The sequence below is a fragment of the Squalius cephalus genome, assembly GCF_949319135.1.
Source record: "Squalius cephalus genome assembly, chromosome: 1".
Classification (NCBI taxonomy): domain Eukaryota; kingdom Metazoa; phylum Chordata; class Actinopteri; order Cypriniformes; family Leuciscidae; genus Squalius; species Squalius cephalus.
In genome coordinates, this window is record NC_137122.1 from 3,033,276 (window position 1) to 3,050,360 (window position 17,085).

Consider the following 17,085-nt stretch of genomic DNA (forward strand, 5'->3'; position numbering starts at 1 on the left):
AACAAAACAATTCAAAACGAAAATAAACCGACTAGCATATGCATGTAATCCGTATGAAGTTCATACGGATTACATATATGCTAGTTGGTTTATTTATGAAGTGTGCATTTCTCTCTATAGGCGCGTTCACTGCGAAGATGACGAGTCAGCATCGTCAACAACTAACTAACACTGACACAAAAAAAACAAACACTTTATTAATAAACTATATTAATGTCTCATTGCTATATTTGACACATTCATTTTGCCGGCTCTTTGTGACAGCTGTTATGTGCGTTATTGGCAGCGTCACCCTGTTACATGAACTCGTCACCACCGCATCAGCACCAGAACATGGAGATTTTATTTTAGAGAATGATCGCACAACAGACATTAGAACATTAGATATTCTATAATTAAATCAACTAATCGAATATTCAAAAATCGTGACTCATCCCTGCATGGAATCTCTTGTTTCTTTTCCCATATCTTCACTCGCGTCTCACCCATTTCCAAAGGGGATTATAAACGTGTCTTCCTTTGTTTGCTTTTAGGTAGATTATTTTCGTATTCTTTACTGTGTTAGGACAGATAGCCTACATTTTTACTTGTACGTCAAATTCTTTTTAACACAGTTTGTGCTTGTTATTAGACATATGATAATTGGTAAGGCGCGTCAAGTTCATTTGTAAAGCGCGTTTCACACGCGCGGGTGATTTTAGTTTGGCTTTCTCTGGCAGCGCGCAAACATAGCCTAAATGCCATATCAGTGGCTAAATGCCCTTGTGGAAGATATAATTCGCTCTTCATACCTTTTACAAGTAGAAAACATGAAGATACCAGAAAATAGATCGATGGTCTCTTTCCTGCTCGTGTCCCCACATCCCTCTCAAAGAGCAGAGCGGTAGGCTGTATCACGCGTCTTTGTGTGGAAAATTTAACGAAAGTTTTTATTTATTTATTTATTTTTAAATAGATTCAACTTTATTATATTATGTAGGTTACCAGTATTTAATTATATTTATTTCAATGCTTTACAGGCTTTAGTGTGTTGTTTCTTTGTTTTGTTTTTTTATTTATTTCAAAACAACCACCAGACCACCGCAACACCGCCGGTATTTGGGTCCATTACTACCGCGGTGGTAAAAAACTGCCACCGTCACAGCCCTATTTGTATCATATGTTGACTTTTGATTAGATTTGTATCATATGTTTATGATTCTATTCACTATTCTCGACAAAATTGATAAAAATAAATATTAATAAAAAAAAAAAAAACTTGTTGTTAACAATTGGTGGTGTTGGGGGTACTCCGGAAGATCTATAATGTCTCAGGGGGTACATGCCTGTTAAAAGTTTGGGAACCACTGCTGTACAACATTCTCAATGTGGCAAACACTCACACTCACACACACACACACACACACACAAACACACACACAAACTCAATCCAACTTGCACAGTTTTCTCAAGCCCTAACCCGGCCCCAGCCTGACAACGTCTGCAATTTATCAGCCCGAACCCGACCCGACCCGAGACCAACATCAATATCACTGTAAGCTCTCTCTGACGCGCGCTGTCTCTGCCACACACACACACACACACACACACACACACACAGACACACACACACACACACACGCTACTAGGTAAAAGTTTACTATAGGCCTCAAACATAACTACCACCACCGACAATCATGCCCACAAATATGAATACAGACTGTCCATTACAGAGAAGCATAAGCATGCAGTGGAGAATATTATATAGCCAAATGTGATCCAGCAGTAAATAAAGATTTACGGCCGACCTTTCTCTGATGTCAAGTAACTTTACTGAAGAACAACGTTTCAAAGAACTCTTCGCCAACTGGCTAACGTTAAATAATAATAAAAATATAATAAATAAAACACGCTGTTGAACTGAGTCGCTACATGTACGTTGGTCATCATTCGCTGTTTATTCGCGAGTGTTGTGAAGAAGAAGAACAGCTTCCACTGTAGAAGGCTTCAGGCTCATTGTTTGTTGTGGTAATCAAATCAAAACTCTTTCAAAATGCAGCTTTTCCTGAAGCATTGGGAACTTTTAGTAACTCCCCGCGCTCCAACTTCTCCCTGATGCTCTGCATGCTCAACTGTCTCCTGATGCATTGCACTCGCGTAATCGCATATTGCGTTGCATATTTATAATATTATCAATATAACAATATTTCATACAGTAGCCTGCACTCTGCACGTATATTATGGGCATGATGAAAGGAGAGAAGCTAAATGAGCCCGAGTCCGACCCGAGCCCGATCTGTAAAAATAAAATAATAAATGTCCGACTGCTCCCAATAAGTGACAAAATAACGCCAACATTTTCCTATTTCCATGTTGTGATTTGTATAGTCACAGCGTGTTCAAATAACAAGGTCACATGAGACACAGCCTCTTCTAACCGTACACACACTGGGAACTATATTCTCAGAGGGCGAAGCACTGCTACTTCTGCGGAGTGAGTGAATCAGATATTCAGTGTAGGACTGAAAATAATCCAAGATATCTGAAACGAACAAAGACATTTGCTTTACTGTTTTCCACCCCTCTTTCTCCCACAAGGAGCATTTGTAGTTCATGAAAGCTTTAGCGTAAGTTCTGCCAGGAAGACTCAATCAGTGCGTCATGTATTACCTCACTTCAAACCAATCATGTGCTAACACTCGCAGTATAAAAGAATTGGTACTTACCAGTGTTGGGCAAGTTACTTTTAAAAAGTAATTAGTTACAGTTACTAGTTACTTCTTCCAAAAAGTAACTAAATTAGTTACTCAGTTACAAATTTTAAAAGTAACTAGTTACTTAAGAAAGTAACTATTGCGTTACTTTCAAGTAAAATTAAATTTTAAATGCTCAAATGTTACCCCACCTCTACCCCTCTTTAACGGAACTTAAAATACATGTGCATGTTCAATTATTTATGATAAATCTGAATATTATAATGAAATGGACACTTAATACAATACATTATTAACAGAAACATGAAACATTGTACACACATCTAAAAAAAAAAATGTTGCTGTGGGACAAAGTGAGACTAGCCTCCAATCAAATGCCATGTATGTAGATATTATGTTTATATTGTGGATCAATGCAAATAACACAATAGATGTTTTGGAACTTTTGATATTTATTGCCCCTCAACAGGCCACAACTGGGCAAAATTAAATTAAGCTTGTTAAGCAATATACCAAAAAGAAATAACAAATATATACACTCTTTGTAGTGCAAATAAAACAAAACAAAAAATGTCTGTACTTCCTTTTAGAGAAGGCTACTTTTGGATTATTTGGGCTCGTCGCCATACCTGTCTCTCGTTGACTGACTGGCTTGTGTTGTTCCTTGTGTGCCCTGTCCTGTCCTGTCCTGTCCTGTCCTGTCCGACTATGCGTTATGATGGGTCGTTCGTAATTCATGAGCGTTAGTGATGATGGGTCGTTCGCGAAAGAGCTTTTGATGGGTCGTTCGTGATTCGCGAATGAGCCGACTCTAAGAGCCGGCTCTTTTAGGTGAACGTCGGGAGCTGGCTCGCATATCTGAAGAGCCGACTCTATTTTTACAAATTTAGCCTATAGAAATTAAATAATTATGTAATAAAAATGTAAATATTATAGTCAAAGTCATTTAAAGACCCGTTTGTGAGCCAAAAGAGCCGGCTATTTTCAGTGAGCTGAGTCAAAAGAGCCGAATGCCCATCACTACTATGCGTGCTTTCGAACACCCGCAACTCTACCTCTGATTAGCTTACAATCAAATTTTACTCTCTACCTCAGCCAATCGTCAGCATTTATGCGCTTGTCTCGTGCTCTGCCCACTAACCAAGGAAGAGCAGTAAAAAAAATTATTTGCCTCTCGCTCAGAGATCTAGTTGGTCTGATGAAAAAAAACAGCTTCATCAGTTATAGTAACGCGCCACATTTTTTGTCAGTAACGGTAACGGCGTTATTAAGATGAGAAGAGTAATCAATTAGATTACTCGTTACTGGAAAAAGTAATGCCGTTAGTAATGGCGTTATTTATAACGCCGTTATTCCCATCACTGGTACTTACATTTGTCTTAGTTCGCAGATGCTGACGCTGCCAATTACCCCCATCCTCCCCACCACCACCAGGATGGCCCCTTCCTTTCCCTCCAGGGGGTCGGCTGCGCCCCTGCCTTCGTCTTCAGGCAGGATATGCAGCTTCCGCTACCTTCGCATTGCGCGCTAAGGACGGGGCCTACGCCAAAGAACTTTATAAATTTATGCTTGCTGGGTGTTAATAAATATACGCTTGTTATATCAATTTATCTCCCGAGTCTTTCTGGTAGAACTAAAGGCACAGAGTGGCTGATAGTGATCAAGGCCTGTAGGCCAAGATGTGTGTACTTCAGGGTCGATGAACTGTCACACCTTTAGTGCAGTGGGGGGAGATGTGATTATCTGATTGGCCAGCTTGAACGTCTCTCATTTGGGTTAAAGTCACATGGTCAGGAAAGGATAAAACAAGTTTGCAACTGTTGCTCTGTCTCTCTTCTTCTCTGGGTCCCTTTCTTGGGTCTCTCTCTCTCTCTCTCTCTCTCTCTCTCTCTCTCTCTCTCTCTCTCTCTCTACACTCTCTCTCTCTCTTTACCTCCTCTTACTCTCTACACACTCTCTCTACACTCTCTCTCTCTCTCTCTATATACTCTCTGTTTAATGTTTTTTAAGCAGTGGCGTTACCCGAGCCTGCTTGGATGCTGTAGGGGAAATGCCAGTATGGAGGGATGAGTTGATGATGTGTGTGAGTGCTGGTAGAAGTGTGGGAGAGACGGCTTGTAGAAGGTGTGAGGGGATGGGGTCTAGAGGGCAGGTGGTAGGATGACTGGAGATTAGGCCCAAACTCGAGGCACGATGCGTCCACTGAAAGAGCAGATAAGACAGATCGCCATCTCTCTGGACCGATGCCAGAACCAGCAGAAGGGCAGTCTTTAAATTCATCAACTGGGTTCAGAGATGATCACGGCTCTATTGTGGTCAAACTGTGAGTTCTCTCTCTCAGCAGTAACATGTTTCCAGACCTCAACAGTGAGATCACAGCTATGAAAACACTACGGAAATCATGTAATGTCACACTTAGAGCACAGCCCACAGACACCTCGCTGTAAAGAGAAATCTATTTATTATAAAAATTCTCATCATCTGGCAATGAAATTTTGCCAAATATTCCTTTCTTAAAATTAAACTGAACTAAAATAATTGTTAATGGAACCCAAAATATATATATTTTTTTACAGTTCCCATCCCTGATCATTATCTCCTTTGTTTCTGCAAAACTGACTGCAGTCTCATAATTACTGCAAGCTGACAGGTAATAAGCAGCTTAAGAGAATAGATGATTTAATGAGAATGATCTAAAAGAGTAAAACTGTCCTCATTTTCTAGCCTGCACTGTGTTTCACAAACAACAGTCTATTTTAGCCCATTATGGCCCATGTCGGAAGTCACTTTTAGGAATTGAATGGCTTAGATCAGAACTATTTCACAATGACAGTATGTATGAAGCCAGAGTCAAAATTAATCTCTGAAAGTTTTATCTGTTCTCTCACCTGAACTCTTGACAGTGTATGTGTCTGTGGTCTTGACTTTTATTTTATTTTCAATTGCTATTCAAATTTTACTCATTTATTTGAGTAAACTACTTAAAGTTTCTATTTCACTTACAAGACTTTGTGGTTATTTTAATCTGTTCATAAGCACACCAATATTGAGATAAGGGTTTATTGAAATAAAGTTAATAATATTCAGAGGCTACTTAGAGAGATCTAATAATAAACTAACCCAGGATGTGGTCTACATGTGTGTGAAACATGTCTGAGACGTGCATATTGTGAACCGCACTGGCTCAACACACATCTACTCTGAACAAAAGTATATTCTTTTGCACACGAGAGCATTACTGTTAGTTTCACTTTCTTATTTTAGCAGTTTCCTGCATGCCGTTAAATTCTAGAAATAAAAGCATTACATTATTAGTGATAAAATTGTTTTGTTACTTAAAAGTTATCCACTATCCATGACTCCTGAATTATGAAACAGTTTTTAAAGTATTTTAAAAGCCATTATTAGCATCAGTTCCAGTTTGGTCAAACAGAAAGTATATGCACACACTACATGAGCGTCTCTAAAGAAGAGATTAATCTGTCTCAGGGAGTGTTTCTACACAACACATGCATTATAATGTGCTGCTTTACTCCGAGGAAGAAAGATCAGGGGCCGGTTGCATAAACCTCAAAGACTAGTCTTACAAGTTAGACATCAATTTATTTTATTTAAGACGGTTCATAGCTTTTTTAAATCAGTTACATAAAAACGTAGATAAGCCTACTTTGATACCGTAAACTAAGGCTGACTGCCCCTGACTAACTGCTAGTAGGTTATACTAGAACTTAAGACACTGTCTTAACATTATGGCTATGTTTATGCAACCGGCCGCAGATCCAGCCTCCTTTATTAACACTACAGATGTTCTGGAAGATAGATCTGGGATGTATTTCTCAAGCACCACTGATTTAACTTCCGCCTCCCAGAACTTCTGGACCACTGTCTCAATGGTGTTATTAAAAGCCCGGAAGACTTTTATTCCTCCTTGAGCCCCAAAAGGTTTACCCACAGATGCCACTCAATGGCAACTATTGCAGGAAGAGAGCGGCCGGTGGCTCAGGACTTCAGGAGGTCTGTGGAGCGCCGGAGCTCCAGGACTGCATCTGGAGACACTCCCTCGCCTTGATGAGGTCCTTCATTTAGTCAGCTTGCAACATCGCCTTGGTGTGCAACAGGAATCTCCTCCAGCCGGGCCCACTGCCACACATGCCTGGCAAGGAATCACTCCTCTAATCTATCTGGAGGAGATTCCTCTTTTCCACCGGCCATGGCAAGGGTCATCATGTCCAACTCCTGGAGAGAGGGAGGAGACAGGCTTACTTAAAACATCATCTCAACTCTCCTCAGAGATAGACCGGGCCAACAACATGCTCTCTGCCGGATCGGACAGGCCTGCCGATGCTTCTGGTTTGGGCATGAGGAGCTAGCGGCTGAGTTTTGATAAAGGCAGAGATCCGACTCAAACTCCTCCGCCAGCTCCACCTGTGAGCCTCATAAACAAAGCAGTGGGACTGGACCGCTATGTGCAAATGCTTTGCTCCCATCCCTCTTAAAGAGAGCCAGGCGGGAGCGGAGCTTCTTCACTGTGAATCGATCGCATTGAGTACAGCCAGACCCTCGAGAGTTAACCCAGCATGCTTTGCTCCAAAACAGATCACACATCATCAGGTGTAGTGGAGCATTTCCATGACGTGATGCACTTTTTAACCCAATCAGCCATCTGTGTGATGCTTTTACAGACAAACAGCTTTCTGAAGACAAAAGAGCTGATGATGTATAACAGCCTATCAGGGCACCTGTGATGTCATCTGACTGCTGTAGCCAATCAGAAATCAAATTTCTTCTTCCTTGCACTGCTCGCCTAACAGACATTTCTTGCTGGATGAAGGACCTTCAACTAAACCTTGCTGAGACAGAACTGCTCATGGTCTCGGCCAACCCAACACTTCATCACAACTTCTCCATTCAGCTATTGATGATCAGCTGAACTTCACAGACCACAGTGCTATAACTGCAGATTAGCCTTATACAACATTAGGAGGATCAGGCCCTTCCTATCGGAGCTTCACAACTCCTTGCCCAAGCGCTTATTCTCTCCAGACTGGACTATTGTAATGCTCTCTCCTTCCAGCATCACTGTCAAACCTCTGCAACTGATCCAGATGCTGCAGCAAGAGTGTGTTTATCGAGCAGAAGAGACACACGTCACTCCTCTCCTCATAAACCTGGACTGGTTTCCAACATCGCATCAGATTCAAGGCCCTGATGTTTTCCTACAGAACAACCACTGGCTCTGCTCCTCTACACCTAAACTCACTACTCCAGACCGATGTGTCTCCAGAAGCTTGTGTTCTGCAGGTGAACGGTGTCTTGTGGTGCATCATCTCAAAGAGACACAGAAGCACTTTCACAGACCTTCACCTGGACTGTTCCTGCTGGAGGAACGACCTGCCGAACTCAACCTGAGCTGATGAGGCTTTAGTTATCTTCAAGAAACGGCTGAAAACGCATAAATTTCATCAAAACTCGACCCATTAATACTCACCCTTACTATTCTATATTACGATACATTACGAGCTCATGAAGGGGAACAAACATCTCGGGAAAGGAGACTTATTAAACACAACTGCAGAGGTTTTATTAAGAAAATTATAGCAATCATTTAAAATAAAAAAAGATGCTAAAAACAGGAATGAACAGACAAGATCCAAGAATCCTCAAATCATCTCCATCACAGTCTGAGTCTGTCCATTACTGTATTAATATTATATTTAAAGCAGTTTACAAATGAAGCACAAGAGAATGACTTTCAACACTGTAGGCAAATATATCCATAAAACCCATATAAATGAAAATAAATCTGGCTTTTTATTTGTAAAAAAACATTTTAATCTAAACATGATTATGCCACTATAAGTGCTCAGAGTTTTTTCCCTGTTTTCTGAGAAGAAGAAAATAAAACAATGAACAATCCTCTGTAAGTTTTTGCTATTGTAAATATTGCTTCAGATTGGCTCTAAACTCATCAGTATTTTATTCTAATATTGTCGGCATCTCTATTTCCTCTGGGTGCTTCGAGTCCTTCCTCTCTGCAAAATAAAAGCATTGACTGACCTCTCGTATGTGTTTTTATCATGATTGCAGATTGTTCCAGATCAGATGAGTGTGAATCATCAGATTGTGTGCGGCTCAAAACTCACCAGCTCTTCTTGCACAGATGATCTGAAGAAGAATCACAGTAGGAGCAGCAAACACTGCCATCTCAACAATACTCACAATCACTGCAGGAAACATGAGAGGAAGAAGAGAAACTGTACATGACTGAAGTCAAGGGTATTCAACTATTCTATAGTGCTGCATTTACCGACGTGCGTCTGTGGAGGGAAAAGTCCGCTGTGCAAGGGTGCAAAATAGAAATGATACATGCATCGGTGTACAAAGTCAATTGCGCTAGGTGCAAGATTAGTCAATTACAGGCCGATCTCGAATCTGCCTTTTTTGTCAAAGATACTAGAAAAGGCAGTATCTTCACAACTGTGTTCCTTTCTAGAAAGAAATGATATCTGCGAGGATTTTCAGTCAGGATTTAGACCGTACCATAGTACTGAGACTGCTCTCATTAGAGTCACAAATGATTTGCTCTTATCATCCGATCGTGGTTGTGTCTCTCTATTAGTGTTACTCGATCTTAGTGCTGCATTTGATACTATTGACCACAACATTCTTTTAAATAGACTAGAAAATTATGTTGGCATTAGTGGAATTGCACTAGCATGGTTTAGATCATACTTATCTGACCGTTATCAGTTTGTAGCAGTAAATGATGAGATGTCTCATCGATCACAAGTTCAGTATGGCGTACCACAAGGCTCAGTACTAGGACCGCTGCTGTTCACTCTGTACATGCTACCATTAGGAGATGTCTTTAGGAAACATGAAATTAACTTTCACTGTTATGCTGACGATACTCAGCTCTATATTTCTTCAAAACCTAACGAAACTTACTAATTCACAAAATTGACGGAATGCATAGCTGATATAAAAAAATTGGATGACTAGTAATTTCCTTTCTATAAATTCTGGAAAAACAGAGATTCTAATTATTGGACAAAAAACTCCCACACGTATTAATCTAGAATACTGTCTAAGACTTGATGGCTGCTCTGTTAAGTCTTCGTCGTCGGTTAGGAACCTGGGTGTGCTCTTTGATACCAATTTTTCATTTGAAAGTCACGTGTCTAGTATCTGTAAAACCGCATTTTTCCATCTTAAAAAATATATCTAAATTACGCCATATGCTCTCATTGACAAATGCAGAACAATTAGTTCATGCGTTCATGACCTCAAGGCTGCTCTGCAGTACTTGAGCAAGCTCTTAACGCATTATAGTCCTTCTCGTCTATTGCGATCTCAAAATTCCGGCCAGTTAATAATACCTAGAATATCAAAATCGACTGCTGGCGGCAGATCCTTTTCCTATTTAGCACCAAAACTCTGGAACAGTCTTCCTAACATTGTCCGGGAAGCAGACACACTCTGTCAGTTCAAAGCTAGATTAAAGACACATCTCTTTGACCTAGCATTCACATAATACATTATAGACTTCTATAATTCAATGTTAGGCTGCATAGATTAGGTCAGCTGGAACCGGGAACACTTCCCATAAATCCTGATGTACTTGTTACATCATAAGAAGAATGGCATCTACGCTAATTTTAGTGTCTTTGTTTATCCTGAGGTTTTCCCGCAGCCTGCCGGATCCAGATCTGACGAAGGGCCTTCGCCTGGACCCGATGACAACGCAGTGCTGAAGTGCCAACTAGTCTCTCCCTATGGAGGATCCCTCTACCACTCTACAGATAGAGCGTCGTCGGGAAAATTTGTGTCGCGTACCTTCCCCGAAGTGACAAAATAAAATTTAAAAAAATTCTGTATCAGAATTTATAAGGAAAGACCAGTACTTTGTTTAGGCTTGGTTTGTAGTGAATTACAAACCTGCGTACATATATTCAAATGCACATAACTATAGAACCAATTCTAAATGCGCATGTGAGCGCCATCAGCGTTTATCACAGGTTCGCATTTAAAGTCTGTGTAGAGGGAATGGTGTCGTCTTAGCGGCCCCTAGTTAATAACAAATGATCGTTGCGACGGAAGCGAATCAATCATAACTAACTTTAGCTGGAAAATAACTATTAAAGAGCCGCCATAAAGCCAAAACAATCTCTGTTACCTTAAATTATATGTTTATCTCTGTAAAGCTGCTTTGAAACAATCTACATTGTTTCTATACAATCTACACAAGCGCTATATAAATGAAGATGACTTGACTTGACTATCAACAGTTATTGATGAAGCATTTACAGACTGACTGATAGTTTAATGTTATAAAGCTGTCAGTATAAATGAACGTGTCGTACCTCTGTATAATGATCCAGCAGTCACACTGACTTCAGTTTCTGATGCTGGATCAGCTGGATCTGTGGATCACGTCTGTTAGTTCAGTTCAACACATAATGCCACATATACACAACATCATCATCACATAATACTGGAGCTTCACATCACAGAAATGAATATGTGCACGAGTCTGTCATCTATTATCTTCTTACTTCACTCTCAAGCTGTCAGGAGGAGAATGACTATCGCCATTCACCAAAGATAAATCTATTTATACAGTGATCATGTGATCATGAACCTTGTGTAGGAGCTGCTGCTGTAGTTCGGCTTGATGTCTTCTCAGAGTTTGAGCTTCTGACTGGAATCAGTGTTGGTGAAGCGACTGGAGCTGCAGAAGATGAATGTTCAGACGCATCATCTGTAGGACATTAACATCATATTTTCATATCGATCATGACATGCAGTTTGTGTTCTATAGGATTACAAATTTAAGAATATGTTTTAGATCTGCTGATCCTACTTCCTTACATAACATCACATCACATAAAAACTAAGGTGAACTATACTGTATTGGGCATTCAAGGTGAACATGAGGGCATCCATTTACTGATTAGATTTAACATAGTTTCCTTTGAAGGGGTTTTGTTTGTCTTTGAGCTTCCTACTAAGAGTTGAACTATGTGTGAATGTTACATAGTCTTAGTTCTCGTGACCATTTCTTGTTTATACCATTTTGGGAAGTCAGTTGGGGGTAATTGCCTCTATTGTCTTTAGATGATTAGTTTCAGTGGTCATCCCTAAGGCTGTGTGTAAGGTCAGCACCTTTAACCTGTTAAGCTGCAACCCCACTTTTGAAAAATCCCCAGAAATGACATACCCAAACTGAAACAGATACAGTTCATGAACCCTTGGTACTAAAAGCACAAGTATGATCTCATTTGAAAGCTGACACCTGGCAGTTCATTTTAAATGTAGAATTAATTATTGTCATAATGAATTTTTTTTTTATAAATAGCTTCAAATTTTTGTAAAGTTATTAGAAATTTATTTTTATGAAACATCTTCATGAAAATAAAATTGAAGTTGGCACTGGAGCAATCTACAAATGCACTCCAGCTAAAGCCACGTGTCTGACCATGTTATAGTTAAAATCTGAAAATGATAAGTCTAAAACTCTGTATTTAGTTAAATGTTTTTCAAGATCATGTCATGTGACTTTATTTTGATAGACTCGAAAATGCTACTGATGTTTAGTTATCATCCAAGTATCCATTCAGTCTTTTGTCTCTATTGTTTTGTGGTGCAAACGATCCCCATTCAGTCTCAATCTCCCCCTGCACACATTCACACTTCTCCAGCCTGGTTTATGGTTCTAAATATGCATTTCTTTTGTCTGCATTATAGTTACTAACGACTGGCTATTCACAGGCTATTCATAGGGTTTCAGTCCCTAATTTCTTTTATCAAAGTTCACTTCACCTTTGAAACTGTTTTAAATGCACTTCTTGAATAAAGAAACATTTCAGTAAGCATTGCTATTTAGAAAAAAAATCAAAGAATAACTGCTAGGTGGGCAGGTGCACCTAGAGCTAGCTAGCATGTTAGCTTAGCACACCATCAATACACGACAATTTATGAGATTAAAACCATGTTTGTGCTCCAAACTTACTTTATATACTTTATAAGTCGAGTATTTTAATCTTCTGTGATCTAATTTGGCTTCAGATAAAAAAAATCAGACAGAAAATATATTATTTTATAGTGTTCTGCACGATAAAGTCTATATAGATTTGCATTACATTATAAATATAACCTATTATTATGAAAATACCTGACATGGCTCGAAGAACACAGGCAACTCAAATATCATTGCAAACATGTTTATTGTCTTCAAAACGTCTGTATCTGCATGTTATGTAGCGATCTCTGTAAGCTGTGTGTGTATCAGTGATGTCCTGGAATGTCACATGATCATGGCTCTTCTTCATGTTCTATATATGGACTATACTGTGTACATAGGGCGCCCTCAGGCTGCTGGTATGTATTGAAAACACAGTATCAGAGTATCAAAGCACTCATAATGATTACATCGACGCATTTGGGTATAAATTCAATAAATATTATTCCTGTCTATAGAAATCTGATGTAAACCTATGAGAATATATCAATATTTCTCCAAATCTGCACATTTTTGAGCTAAAGCCCTAAGGGACGTTGTTTTGTGTATCGCTGTCATGACGACAGCACAGGAGTGTTTTTATGAATGAAAGCGGCTGACGCGCATAATTCATATTAAAGGTATCGACGCATTTTTTCCTTTCATAACTCCTGACACAAATTAAGAAATAACTGTCACTATAAGTTTCTCAGAAAACAATAGTGGTCAAATACTGAAACTCGAGTCTTATATCTTTTTAATGATGTATAGTTTGCCAATGTATAACATTAAATCTGATATTAACTTTGAACTAAATAAAAAAAAAACGTTTCAGTGCGCGGGCGCACTGGCAACGGTTAACAGGTTAAGGACAGCCCACTGAATTGCCTATAAGATACCATGTAAAGTTACATTAGTTAGATTGTTGGACTGCAGCCACGCTCAATAAAGAAGAACTTCTGCTTGAACGATATCCCAACATCTCCTGGTTTTTGCTTCGATGAAGGAATAAAAAGTTTCCAACAATTTGGTGCTGTGTGACCGGATGGAGAAAAAAAGGAAACTCAACAAAGAATGAACTTTTCAGGACTGAATCTTGAAACTTCAAGCACAAAGAATCACAAAGACTGAACTTTTCAGGACGGAATCTTAAAGAAACAAAGAATGAACTTTTCTGACTGAGTTCCAGACTGAATCTTGAAACTTCAAGACAACCACAAAAGATTTGGTGAGTTTCACTCCATTCAAAGAACCGTTGCAAACCAGAACAAATTTGTTTTCCTCTGCGCCGACAGAGAAGAAGTTAACAAACAGCTGCAGGGTTTTGTTAACTATGTTATTCTCTAAAAGTTTGCTTTTAGAGATGAAAGATATCCTCTGCCAGGCAGGGAAGATTAGCATTACATGTTAATATTGTTTTATCCTCTTGCTAGAGAAGATTTATCCTCTGCGTTAAAGGGAAGATTAGCATCATGTGCTAATATTTTGGTTTATCCTCTGTTTCAGGCAGGGAAGATTAGCGTAAATTGCCAATATTTTGTTTATCCTCTGTTCTTGTCGGCAGGGAAGTTAAGTGTGAAGTGTTGGTAAATTGGAAAGTTTACAAGTGTACCTTCTGTTTATCAGTTTTTAGTGTTTGTTTGTGTGGTAACAAAGAAACTCTCAAAATGGTTAGAAGGAATGCTAGACTAATCCCCACAACTGAAAAGGGTGGTCTTGCGACTCCTTTATGGACAGACAATGAGTTCAAGTCATTGTTAGGACAGCACATGGACTCTATAGTGACTGAGTCAGTCAGATTGAATTTAACAAAGAAATTTGGCATTCACCCAGAAAAAGTATGGTCAATTGAAGATTGTAAAAAGATACTAGGAGCAAGTATTCGCAAGAACAATGTGAAAGCCATTATCTGTTGTCACAGAGAATTTAGCTTATCCATTGTACAAGAACAAGCTCAGTGTATTGCTAAGTTAAAAGAACAGAACAAACAGTTGCACACTCAAGTGTACTGTCTCAAGAAAAAGGTGGGCCATAAGGCCTCATTCCAAATGTGACTCAGAAAACCAACAGTCAGATGAAAGCCATCCTGATTTAGTCTTTTGATAGAATAGAGGACAATGTCAATGCTGGATTGATGAAAGATGTAAATGCAGTTGAAGTGTGTGGAGCAAGACAAAAGGCTCAGAGTAGGGGAAAAGGTGTTGAGACAGTTCCATCTGCAACCCCCATACTGCAGCTACAAGCAGTCAAAACATTTTTAGGTCCTAAAGATATTGAGAGACTTGTTGAAAGTTTGCCATCAGTGCAAAGACATTTTTCTGAGTTTAGGAGAGAGTTGTCCAAAAAGATGCGGCTCTACGATATGTCTCTAGCTGAAATCACCCAGCTAATATCACAGATGTTGACTGAGTCAGAATTCAATGATTTTGAAAATGATGTAAACAATTCTGAGTTTCAAAATGTCAGAAAAGATGAATTGAGAGAGGGAGTTCTGAAAGTGTTAAAGAATATTGTTGGACCAAAAGTGGACTGGTCGAAGGTCACTAGTTCTGTACAGAAGAAGGGTGAAACTGTTTGTGAGTACACAGAAAGATTTTGCCAGACCGCTGCAGCTTACAGCGGGATTGCTGACACTTCAGAGAAGGTGCTAGATGATAATGGTCTTCTAGTTCGCACTTGGTTTCATGGTCTTTTGTCAGAACATAAAAATGCATTGCCTTACTTAGAATTAACATGGTCCAGTAGAACCCTGCAAAACAACTTGGACAGGTTAGCTACTTGGAAAAGAGACTCTGATGTCAAGGCAAGAGTAAAAATTGCAGCAGCATCCCTTATAGTCAACACAGAGAATGAACAGAAACGCAAACGTCCTAAGAGAGAGGGCAGCTGTAAATACTGTGGTAAACCTGGCCATTGGATGAAAGAGTGTAGGAAAAACAAAAATAACTTTGAAGAAGTTAACAAGGTTACTCAGCTTCTGCTCAGCTTGCTTGCTACTCTGAAGCAGCCCCTCCCCCCATCATTAAACTCGTGGGGCAACTTGATAATGTGTTAACCATTTAGGCTGTGGGTGCTTAATTTCCCCAGAAACAACAACAAAGATGAAAGACTGATTTTTGTTTAATAGAACAAAAGGAAAGTGACGGTCTCTGCCTTCCTTTGGGGGACCCTGGTTAACTAGAATCACAGCCTTAAATGTTATACCACAGAATAGTCCAGTCAGACACCAATCCTGTATTATGATGTCTATTATGACTGATGTTTTACTGGAGAATGGAAATGTGCAAATTTCCTCACACACTGTACAGTGTGCACACAACAGGGACAGAATGAAAGTGAAAGTGAAAGTGAAAGTGAAAAGTTGGACACACAGACCAGTGCGGAGCCCATGGAAGAACCGAAGTGCAACAGGCCTCGGGGGCAAAACCTTGTGGTGAAGATTTCCACCTCACTGGTCCATAGGTGTCAAATCAATAAAAAAAATAGGGAAAGAATGAAACAACAACAGCAGACTCTGAAAACGATACAACCCTAGTGTTTGAACAAATACTGCTCTGTTGTCTTTTGTTATCTTTCTTCCTCTGTGCAGATACCACTTGATAGCTGTCCCGAGATCCATATGCAACGACCATCTCACCTGCATATGAAGCCACAACCTCAAGAAGACAACTAGACCCACTGCTGAACGAACTATTACAAAAAAAAAAAGAAAAATACACAATGCAGAGACTCACCTACGGGAACTTCAGTCATCCATCAGAGAACTTGAACAAAATCCAACAAGATATTCTTGATCTTTCAACAAAACTACACCAGATGACTGAAGATAACTCTTCATGGTTCGGAAACTTGTTAGGTAAACCCTGGCTGTGGATCAAGGAAATAGCATTTCTGCTGTTGTTTCTTCTACTGGCATACTATCTATGCGTCCACAGTATCAAGTGTTTCATTCAACAAATGACTCACGTCCAGCACAAGGAAATAACAGTTCCAACCAGAAAAGACTATTACCAGTAAGGACTTCACGGACCCTAATTGCATGTTTGTTTCTGTGTCAACATGCAATTACAGAAAATCAACACAGAACATGTGCTATGTGCCTGTAACAATCACAAGTTGCAAGAATGAACTTTTAAGTGTTTAAATTTGTAATTTGAGTTATTAGAACTCTCAAAGAGGGGACTGTAGGATTACAAATTTAAGAATATGTTTTAGATCTGCTGATCCTACTTCCTTACATAACATCACATAAAAAACTAAGGTGAACTATACTGTATTGGGCATTCAAGGTGAACATGAGGGCATCCATTTACTGATTAGATTTAACATAGTTTCCTTTGAAGGGGTTTTGTTAGTCTTTGATCTTCCTACTAAGAGTTGAACTATGTGTGA

At 39.4% G+C, this 17,085-nt stretch overlaps 1 protein-coding gene across 1 annotated transcript in view; it reads right to left on the minus strand.

Moving 5' to 3' along the window:
* Window positions 1–8,254: 8,254 nt before the first annotated feature.
* Window positions 8,255–17,085, minus strand: part of LOC307156426 (uncharacterized protein) — a 10,967-nt gene continuing 2,136 nt past the window's right edge. The window contains exons 4-7 of the mRNA XM_079867767.1: window positions 11,335–11,454; window positions 11,057–11,116; window positions 8,837–8,917; window positions 8,255–8,725 (exon numbers count right to left, since the gene is read on the minus strand). Of these exons, the coding sequence (XP_079723893.1) occupies window positions 8,670–8,725; window positions 8,837–8,917; window positions 11,057–11,116; window positions 11,335–11,454 (317 nt within the window). The 3' untranslated portion in view covers window positions 8,255–8,669. The remainder of the gene's footprint in view (window positions 8,726–8,836; window positions 8,918–11,056; window positions 11,117–11,334; window positions 11,455–17,085) is intronic.